Here is a 10,493-nt window from a genome sequence, read left to right on the forward strand (position 1 = left end):
TATCCATTGAATGATGAATATTGGTTGGCACGTCAGAAAGAATTTCCCTACTCTTCTTAAAAATAGTGTAATGGGATGTTTGTTCCACCAAGTTCACAGTCGGCTGGAATGGGACTCTACACTTGTAAAGTTGATGTTCAATATCAGAGAGATTGTGCAATAATCATACCTTATCACGTCTTTAAAAGTGTAATTGCACTGGAATTGACAAGCCCTAACCTAACTGTTTATGTCAAGTTTATTTTTCCTACATCCATTCAATGAATGTAACTATTATGCAGAAGGCAAAATACTACTTGATACAGAGTGAGGAGAAGTAGGGCATTAGAGGCAAGAACATCTGGTTTGCCACATTTAACTGCTCATGTGCGGTGTATGCATGTTCGTGTCTGATATCCAAGTGAATAATGATGAGGACGACTACCCGACAGCTCTCTTCCTCCCCCTCACCCCACGCCCCCACTTCGAACGCAAAATCTGACTGATTCCATAGCGTCATTTGGGTAAAGGAGTCATGAAAGTGTTGAAATATGTGAATGAACCAAAAGCAATTGTGGTGATTGATATCATTTTGTTTTTAATGGATAACATTTTGGAAGAACTCTCAGGTGTTGATATTTTTTAAAAGTCTGTTCCGTTCACCTGCTGTAAACAACCATCTTCATTAGAAAGTGTAAAAAATAGCAATGTGGGGTAAATATTCATTTTTGGATTCTCTACAGGTTTTATTGATCTCCTTCCAAGTTTCATTGAGAACGAGTTGATGCCCAGAAACCATTGTTATTTCAAGGTTCAGGGTCCAGATTGTACACGACAGGGATGAGTTCGAGTAGAAGAGTATTGAACAGCTTCCATTTCAAACTGAAGATACCAAATTAACCAATTTAGCGTGGCTAATTCAGGAATCTGATGCTTGGTCCTTAGAATTAATCATTATTCAGGCTGAAATGAAAATTTAAACGTAATATTCTAGTTCAATCCTCCTCAGTATTACTATTGCTGACAACCCGGCTCTAAAACAAACATAGCCGCCTGAAATCTGGATTGATGAAACTGGCACTTTTTTTCCCCCCAAGATTCGTTGTTCCATTCATCAGTCTCATTTGAAGGCAAGTCCAGAGGTTTGAATCTGCTGCTCCGGTACCATTGTCCTTTCTCCTCTAAGATCTGTTCTGGAACCCCACCCAACGGAGGAGTCGCAAGTATCATTAATCGGACTTTTGTGCTGTCCCAGCCAGAAGGTTCGCACACTAAATCAATTAAAATGGTCTGAACTCGGCCGTGGCACAATGATCCACAGCACGTAACTGAATTAGAACGTAAAACAAGCATTCACGTTCTCGGCGGCTCTGTTGACAAGACCCATGTTCGGTTTGGCTCCTTTCTCTGGAGTACAGCCTATCATTGAGAGGAGTTTGAACAGGCCAGTGAATAGCACCGCCTCTGGACACCGAGATCCGGAAATATTTTTGTTTTGATTTTGCTGGCGGCGATGTCCTTTATCTTGAAAAGCACGGAGCGTACCACAGATGTATACATTTCAATTTGTTTAAAAATAACAAATGTTGTTTGCCATTCACAAAGCCCGCTCTCACATTGGAGTGTGTTTCAATGACGCATGGCATGTAAATACATCTTTTTGTCAAGTAGTTTAGCTCGACAACATTCGAGAATATGCCACCTTTTCAGGGAAATGACCAACACCAGAAATATTACCCGAATGCCTACAATTTACAAGTGTTAAAAGAGTTGCAACCTTTCGACCGCATTTATATTCTAAGATGTAGGAAATTGTTCATCACAATCTACCAACATAAGTGACAAAGTGACATCTACAATTAATTGAATTACAACAACAGACAATTTTCATTTTGCACATCTTTATTTTCACCTTCTCCCAGTTCGCTGCCCCATGTGCTTCGCGCTTTGTCATCTTTGATATGGCCCACTCGTTTTTGCCTTATTTTGGAGCAAGCTCCCCAGTAGCTTCCTTTTGGAGCAACACATGAACCAACACCATTTCTGTGTGCATGCGAGAAGGCTTTCACTGCACAGATTTCCGTAATAACACATACATTCATAAGGCTAGAACAACAAATCTGAGAAGAAACTGATGCACGGTGTATTTTAATTTCAAAGAGACCTTTAAAATGGCTTGAAGGCACATCAATGGTTTGTATCCTAATATAGGTATTTGAGTGGCCTTTTTGCTAAGTATGTGAATCAAATCTATGAGAATTTCTTTTTCAGGGAACCTTTTGTATATTTCCCGACTCCAGAAATTCAGCCAAACATAAATCCCACAGAAATAAGACCATCCAACTTTCAGGGGGATCTTCGAATCACCTTTTGGAACATGTCTGGCTGGAGACAATTTTCGGATCTGTAGCATTAATCACAGAGTCACAGATGTGTTACAGCACAGAAGGAGGCGCTTTGGCCCATTATTTTTGCACCTGCTCTCCCACTGAGCTTTATGATTTAGTAAATTACAATCCTTGGAACAAGGGGAAAAGATTGCATGCACTGTCATACTGCTAGTGGCTTTTTCAATCGTTGAAAGAAAATTTGATTGTTGGGTGCTACCAGTTGTATTTGGAAAGAATGTTTCTATGCACCTTCTCTGACATCAGATTTTTTTCTTTCCGTTGGAGAAAATGCCGGCTATTTTCGTTCGCTATAATGCAAAAATGCGTCTTTATTGCCGACTGCAAGGCAAATTAACAAGAGAACACACTCTATGTCTTTGTTTGGAGTAATAAGGCGTAGATTAATTAGCAAAAGATCACCAACTATTTGACGCAAATTTAACAGTGGCATTCAGTTGAAGCAAGTATTTATTACTTGAAAGTATCTGGTGTGAAAGTTGCAGCTTGTCAATGCTTACCGGTGAAACTAGAGGTCAATGAGGAAATCCAGAAACAATTCTTTCCTGAGTCCTATTGTAACAAAGCTTATGGGCTTCAGCTAAAAAAAAAGGTTTTGTTATCACAAGAATATATGCTGCTTCAATGAAAATACTTCAGTGCTTCAAGGCAAGGTCTAGGTAATTTGCCCCAATAAAGCCTGCTAAGAATTGCATTTAATGAAGTTATAGATATATGTATAATATATACACACAACTATATGTCTATAACTGTATAACTATAGATCAATGGAATTTATTTATAACCTAGATTTCACAATATATTTCATTTTATTTAAATGCATGTTTCCATACAGCATGACAGACTCCAAGTGTTATAAACATTTTAAAACATTATTTCAATTTAATCACCATTATTTGCAAAGTACATTTTAGTCAAATATCGAAACAATAAGTATAGTTAAGTGCAATGTATTAAACACTGTCCATTATACAGAATACATAAAATAGTTTATCATCATATTCCCTCCAAATCTAAACAAAAAAAGCTATCTTTACAGAATATACTTACATTTCACAAACTCTGTAGATACATAATGTGGGGGTGGGATATGTTTAATTCTGACCAACTTATTTTTGTGATATGGTCAATCATTTTCCTAAGCACCAACAGTTTTCCTTATAATAAACTTTAAGATGCCACCTGAAAATTGCATTTAGTTTTTGTTTCATTTAGTAGGGCGACCAAAATAAGTTCCCCAAAAATCTTTATGGCAACAGTTCCTTGAAAATGCGTTATATATAATACGAGTTCTGCAAATCATCTGACAATACTGAGCATCCCATTGACACGGCCTGCACACACTAATATACATTACATTCAGTTACAGGCACGGCCTCTTCAAGTTTTAATAGCCAAAACATTCAACGTGCAATAGATCCAATTAACTCTAGATCTAACATACTCTCATTTCAAAAGTAGATGCAATATCCTTTGAATCCCATCAGTATTTAAGTGACCAAGGGATTTTGATTTACACAACTGTCACATTTGTACATTGTCTTCCTTTGTTCATTCCCCAATGCTAGAAAAACACGTCATTCATAAACACCAATGAATGATAACTGTCCCCACTTATGTCATTCACCATAATTACAAGTTCATTCTTATAATTAGAATTAACACATTTCCTTTGGTAAATCATTTTGACAAACATGTGCATCTTATCCAACATAATTCTCTTTCGACTGTGGCTCACCCTCAGCAATCATTCTGAAAGGTAAATACCAACCCACATACGGTAGAGAGCTGTTCATGCCAATCCTTTATGTTGCTTATGCAAAGTCTAAATACTTCAAAGTAAAGCTCCTGAATCTTTACAAAATGACCTGAAGGGCAAGAATGTCAATTCCTCTTGTGAATGTACTTCAGTCATCCATAATTATCGAGCATTGTCAGCATAACCCTATGTCAAAGATTATTGTTAGCCATGTGGTCCAAAAATGATAACACATCGGATTGTGTAAAGGTGCGAAATCCTCCATGTATGCGTTTTCTCTTAAATGATCCCAATATAAAAGTGACTCAAACAACTTTATAGAAATGCTGGTATCACGAAACTTGATCATGAAGTTAACTAGTTAACTCTATGGTCAAAAGACACAAAAGAAAAATGAGAAGTTTGACTGAAGGTTACATTATGACAGTGGATTACTCTAGTCTTTCCCCTGTTTGTTTTGGATCCACTCAGCAGGCCAGAATTCTAGATCTCTGTCTGCAGATCGTGGATAGATCATTGGTACAATGAGAACCAGTGATAGAATTCCATCTGAATATTGCAATGAATTTCAAACTGGAAACATGCTGCTATCATTCAGAGTTCCTGGGCCTTTTTAGTCTCCCACACTGAGCAGCACACTGTTACATGGGAACTAGCTTAGGAGAATCAAATTCCTATTGAAATAATTTCTATGAGCAGTTAAAACCCAATGTACTTGTGATGAAGGAGACAAGGATTCAATAATACATTTTCATGTAATTGTCTTTTTAAAACAACACATTGTTAAAACATGGGGGCGGGGGGGCAAGGGGTTTCTAGATAAACAGTGCAGATGTGTCAATATAGCTCAAGCCCCACACATCATCATTCACAACTTAGCAATAAGACTAGCAGCATGAACTATTATGACAACCATTTTCTTGCCCCAAAACCATTTGGATACTATCTCCCTTTTCTTGTTTTTAATTACTTGCTTAGAAGAAACTGGTGACTGGCTTATAATGAATACATCACAACATTAATCTGAAGAGGGGTTGTCCCTGCTTTTAATTGCAAGGTCAAAAAGGTCAAGGGTCAGACGTACTGCAGTTTCCTAAAAGCTTATACTTGCAATTACTATGCAAATATACTTGTTTACCAAAGTTTGAATAGTCCTCTCCCCAAGTTCAAAATGAAGTGTCTGGAGCCATCCCTAGATATAGTATAAGGCATTTGACTTGGCCCTAATGTCAAAAACGTTCAGTACAGTTGACGCATGTGGTGTACATCCAAGAGTTTTCCCAAAGAGTGACATTCAGTTTTGATGCAAAACTGGGGAAAACGACAGTACAGGTGCAATTTCTTTCAGAAGTAGTCAGGGTTTAAGGGGACAAGGAGTTGAGTGAAAGTATCTAGGAATGCCTTTCCTCAGTTTCTAGGCATTTTTATTCACACGGCAAATCGTCAAGTCATTGTGTCATGGGAGGACTCCCCGTTTGCACACGGATGAATAACTTAGTTACAAGCCAACATTTAGAACAGGAAGCAAAAAAGTACAGCGCCCTGCTCCGGAACAACTATTGTTTATATTTTATAGAGATAATGAAAAGTGCAATTGGCATTGTCAAAACATACATTGTATTTAGAGATTTTTTTTAAAAAATGTTGTAATAGTAAAAGAGGCAAAAGTCCGGTGTCTGAAAACAAAACAAGTCAACCTAAATCATTGCAGTCAATGCTGTTTACTGTTAAAATACTACCATTTTAGCTATTATCTAGAATCCAAATCGAATCAAAGCATCCTCGAAGTATGTTTATATCTACAAATGAAATTAAGCAGAGTAACGCACTACCATCATTTACATTGGGGCTCTGTTGACAGGCAGGTGGTGAGGGAGAGCGACTGTCATCTCACCAACCCGGCAAAAGCAAACGTCTAAGCGTTGCTTTATTTGGCTTTAACCGCTTGATGTGGTTTAACACTGTTTTACCCAACTGCATGTGAAATGCAGCCCAGAACACAGGCGTACGAAACGGGTACTTCATTTGTCTCTTGCACATGACGAGTAGCCGAGTTTTACCTACTCGCAGGAAAATATATACAACCCAGAGAAGAAATAAGTAGTCACAATTTCTCCAGCAACACCTCAGTGCTGTTGTGACCGACAGGTGTTAGTCACGATCAACGCGCTCCCATCACCAGGTATGGCAAACAAGTTTCGTTTCTTTTAAACTTTGTCTTTGAAGAAGCCTTCGTCTGTGCTGCTTTCTTTGATGGTGACAGTCAGAAAGTTTGACGTAACGTCCGTAACCACTACTTTCTCCAGATTGTTCAATGATGGGCTCCAAGACTCTTCCTGCTCCGACAGAAATCGGGAGACCTGGTGTTTGGCCAGCAAGGGGGATTTTGAAACGGGCCTGTCACTGGCCACACACACACTATTCCTGGAGACCGTGCCCTCCGGTGCGTGTTTACTTTTAAGTGCAGATGTGTCAATCCCTGGTTCACTCTTAGAGGGTGCGCATTCCATGCCCTGTTTAGTCCGAAGGGGGTGAGAGTCTGCACCGTATTTACTATCCCCGTAGCCCAGTGAAGTACGATTCAGCTGCGTTCTGGGAGTGCCGTGACTGGGCACAACACTGCCCAGCTTTGCTTCCGGCCTCTCAGTCAAGTGAATTAACTCACTTTCAACCCTCTCCTCCAGGTCATCACTCCCCGAATCAAGCTCTTCGGATTTCCGGCGTTTAAAATGGGGGTAAGTCGGTGTCCTTCCTTCAACATCGTCCGGCGTGCTCCTTTTGAGGGCCCCTGCACGGACAGCTTGACCGTCCTTGTAGTCCATTTTACCGGGTTTCGCCCCTTTTTTCCGGTGTTTATGAGCGGCTGATTTCTGGTGGGTTCTGGGCATCTCCTCGACCCGAGCAGTCCTCTCTCTGGAAGTCTCGCCCCTGGAAAGGCCGGTGTGCTGCAGAGCTCCCGCGGGGTCTCTCCGGAGTCCTTCTCTCGACCTGGTGGAGGAGAAGCCGGATTCTTGAGCAGACCTGCCTGGATAAGACATCCTCAGTCCCCTTGCTACATCACTCCGGAAGGCATAAGTCTTGGCTTTCGCCTGCAGAGGAAAAACAGCACAACTACTCATTTCTGAAGGTTCTGCAGGTTTTGGGTTAAGAACACACAGCTGAACTCAAAACAAAAATCGTCCACATTTCTGAAGGACGAAAGAGCATTTACCTTTAGTAAAAAGGTTTTGGGTTTAGGTCCACGTTTTTTTGGCCCGTACATTTCTCTTTCACGTTCCCTGCAAGACAACAGGAAAACGTGGATAATGATGGCTTTAATTGGCGTTTAAAGGAATCTTTGAAATAATTGCAGAACCAGTTTACAGAGATCTTTATTTAATGTCGCTCAAAGGCCTTCACCTCTCATCAAAGGCTGATATCAGACGGGCGTCCAGGATATTTTCTTCTGGCTCCCACGTACTGTACCTTAAAAGGCAATTTAAAAGGTAAATAAGCGTCCATCTCAACGCGACGCGCGCTTCTGCGAGTTGTAAGCACTGCAATGCTGATACTCACTTCGGAGACCAGCCCTTCCATTTCACCAGGTATTCGACTCGACCCTAAAGGAGGCAGGGGAAGAGAGAGAAAAACACAACAAACCTGTCATAAAAAAAAACATCGCTTTAAAAAAAAAACAGCCGGGCTCGGAAATGGCAGAGAGGCAGAGTCAGTCTGCGGAGCGGCGCCTCACATACTTTCCTGATGCGTCGCTTGAGGAGAGATTCGGCCGCGAAAACCCTCTCCCCCACGGCCGAGAGCTCCATGGTGTTGACTCGCTGGCTCCCGGAACGCAGCAGTGAAAGCGCTCGGAGCTTCCCCTCAGCTGGAGCCTCGCTGCCAACCCATAATACTCCCACCCGCTGACGTCGTGAACCAGTCTCCGCCGCGACTTGGTAGCAACCTCCCCTTCTCCTAGCAACAGCGCGGTTGCTAGGTGAAAGGGGGGGTCTGGAGGGAGGGGTTGGGGAGACGGAGACAGGGCTGCACGGGCGCAGCGCTGACGAGAGCGGAGTTGCGTCGGGAGCTGATTGGCGGAGCAGCGGCCGGGGGTGGGGAGGAGGGACTTGCTCATGAGGAAGTGATGTGTGTGTCTGTATGTGTGTGTGAGAGAGAGAGAGAGAGGGAGAGAGCGATGGGAAAGAGCTGAATGTCCATCAGGATCCATTTTGTGGGAGCTGTCATTGAACGGGCAATGCAGCTTTGGCAGATGGAAATGCCCTTGCTCACTAAAGTTGTCGATAATGCCAATGTTAGTGCCAAAGCTCTAGAACAATTTGATTACATCCGACATGTTTTTACAACATAGCTTTGTCAACCCAATATTATTGTGATCGAATAATTTGTGCATCACTTATTGATATATTCCACGCAAAATATTGAATATTATGCTTCAAATCGCCATTTTTGTTACAGCAAATATGCATTATAAATCCACATAATCTAAATTAACGAGGCATATTATTGTTTATGTGTAGTCCATTTATGTGTTTTATATATTACCGGGATAAAGCACTATTGATTTGTCAGTACATCGTGAAACGTGTTGACGCGACGCACTTAATAATACTTGTATTATAATACTGCTCTCATGTTTCTAACTTGCACTGGACAATATTCTACTACAATGTTACTCTAATAGCGATCAATAATCTTCCCATTGTACAGTCCTGTTAAAACGTTGACAATGACAATGTGTCTAATTAATTACCAAACCGTTGACAAGTTGCAGCATCAGCAAAGCCGAGGAAGGAAGCGTCTTGCAAAGAGGAAACTATTTCTGTAAAATGTGATGCATGCACTTCATTAATATCTGGTTGATACATACACAATTACAAGTGAAGTAGTTGGCAGCTCCACAGTTCAAATAGGACACAATCCTGCAGTAATAATAGTGCAACATTTATCAAATGATCAGCATAGAATACTGACACTGAGTGAATTGTAAGGAAAATAAAGTTATACTATAAAAAAACTGCATTCATTTAGAGTTATAGAGTCATAGAAGTGCACAGCACGGAAACGGACCCTTCGGTCCAACTCATCCATGCCGACCAGATATCCCAACCCAAATCTAGTCCCACCAGCCAGCGCCCGGCCCATATCCCTCCAAACTCTTCCTATTCATATACTCATCTAGATGCCTTTTAAATGTTGCAATTGTACCAGCCTCCACCACTTCCTCTGGCAGCTCTTTCCATTCACGTAACACCCTTTAAGTGAAAAAGTTGCCCCTTAGGTCTCTTTTATATCTTTCCCCTCTCACCCAAAACCTATGTCCTCTAGTTCTGGCCTTCCGAGAGGAAGGAGACCAGAACTGCACGCAATATTTCAAAGTGGCTAACCAATGTCCTGTACAGTGGCAACATGCCCTCCCAACTCCTGTACTCAATACTCTGACCAACAAAGGAAAGCATACCAAACGCCTACTTCACTATCCTATCTACCTGAGACTTTACTTTCAAGGAGCTATGAACCTGCACTCCAAGGTCTCTTTGTTCAGCAACACTCCCTAGAACTTTACCATTATAAGTGTATAAGTCCTGCTAAGATTTGCTTTTCCAAAATGCAGCACCTCGCATGTTATCTAAATTAAATTCCATCTCCACTCCTCAGCCCTTGGCCCATCTGATCAAAATCCCGTTGTAATCTGAGGTAACCTTCTTCGCTGTCCACTACACCTCCAATTTTGGTGTCATCTGCAAACTTACTAACTATACCTGTTATGCTCACATCCAAATCATTTATATAAATGACGAAAAGTAGTGCTTTTCATGCATGTAATCACCATTTGAATTAACTATTCTGTCAAATGTTAACTTCGCTGGTCCAATCATTTACTCATATTTCAAATTATGCTCCACAAAAAAGCGTAACACGCGAGGGTGTCTGTGATTGGATGAAACGAAGCAATGGATGCCCAATATTAGGCAGTTGTTTTAAACTAGTTCAGGAATTCCGTGTTGCCGAAGTAAATGGAAATTGATTTGATATACTGATGTTAACTTGAATAAGGTTAGCCCTTATTTTAAGAACCTTTGTGAGTTGCCTACTGTAACATGAATGCTCTTCTCATATAAACTTTCAGACGTGGTAATAGATGGCGCTATGGGTGAGTGAAGACAAGATTTTAAAACCGCAGAGGCCTCTGGTGCCGAAGACACTAACAGTGCAGCTGCTACCTGAGGAAAAGACGTGTCAGATTTAAACTTTAGGTGACTCAGTTGTCACACTAAAGTTATAACAGTAGGCGTTGGAAAGGCTTTATACTGGGAAACAACGGAACCCTTAAAACTTACAAACGAACATTT

The 10,493-nt window shown here is 41.0% G+C and overlaps 1 protein-coding gene across 1 annotated transcript; it reads right to left on the reverse strand.

Annotated features, from left to right (window-relative positions):
- Positions 1 to 3,761: 3,761 nt before the first annotated feature.
- LOC122547213 (chromobox protein homolog 8-like) lies at positions 3,762 to 8,101 on the reverse strand. The gene is made up of 5 exons (XM_043685842.1): positions 7,881 to 8,101; positions 7,702 to 7,745; positions 7,546 to 7,611; positions 7,358 to 7,424; positions 3,762 to 7,235 (listed from the first exon to the last, which is right to left on the reverse strand). The coding sequence occupies exons 1-5, from the start codon at positions 7,947 to 7,949 to the stop codon at positions 6,354 to 6,356; spliced, it is 1,128 nt and encodes a 375-aa protein (XP_043541777.1). The 5' UTR covers positions 7,950 to 8,101; the 3' UTR covers positions 3,762 to 6,353.
- Between the last annotated feature and the right edge of the window lie 2,392 nt (positions 8,102 to 10,493).

Source organism: Chiloscyllium plagiosum, unplaced genomic scaffold (assembly GCF_004010195.1).
Source record: "Chiloscyllium plagiosum isolate BGI_BamShark_2017 unplaced genomic scaffold, ASM401019v2 scaf_1982, whole genome shotgun sequence".
Lineage (NCBI taxonomy): Eukaryota > Metazoa > Chordata > Chondrichthyes > Orectolobiformes > Hemiscylliidae > Chiloscyllium > Chiloscyllium plagiosum.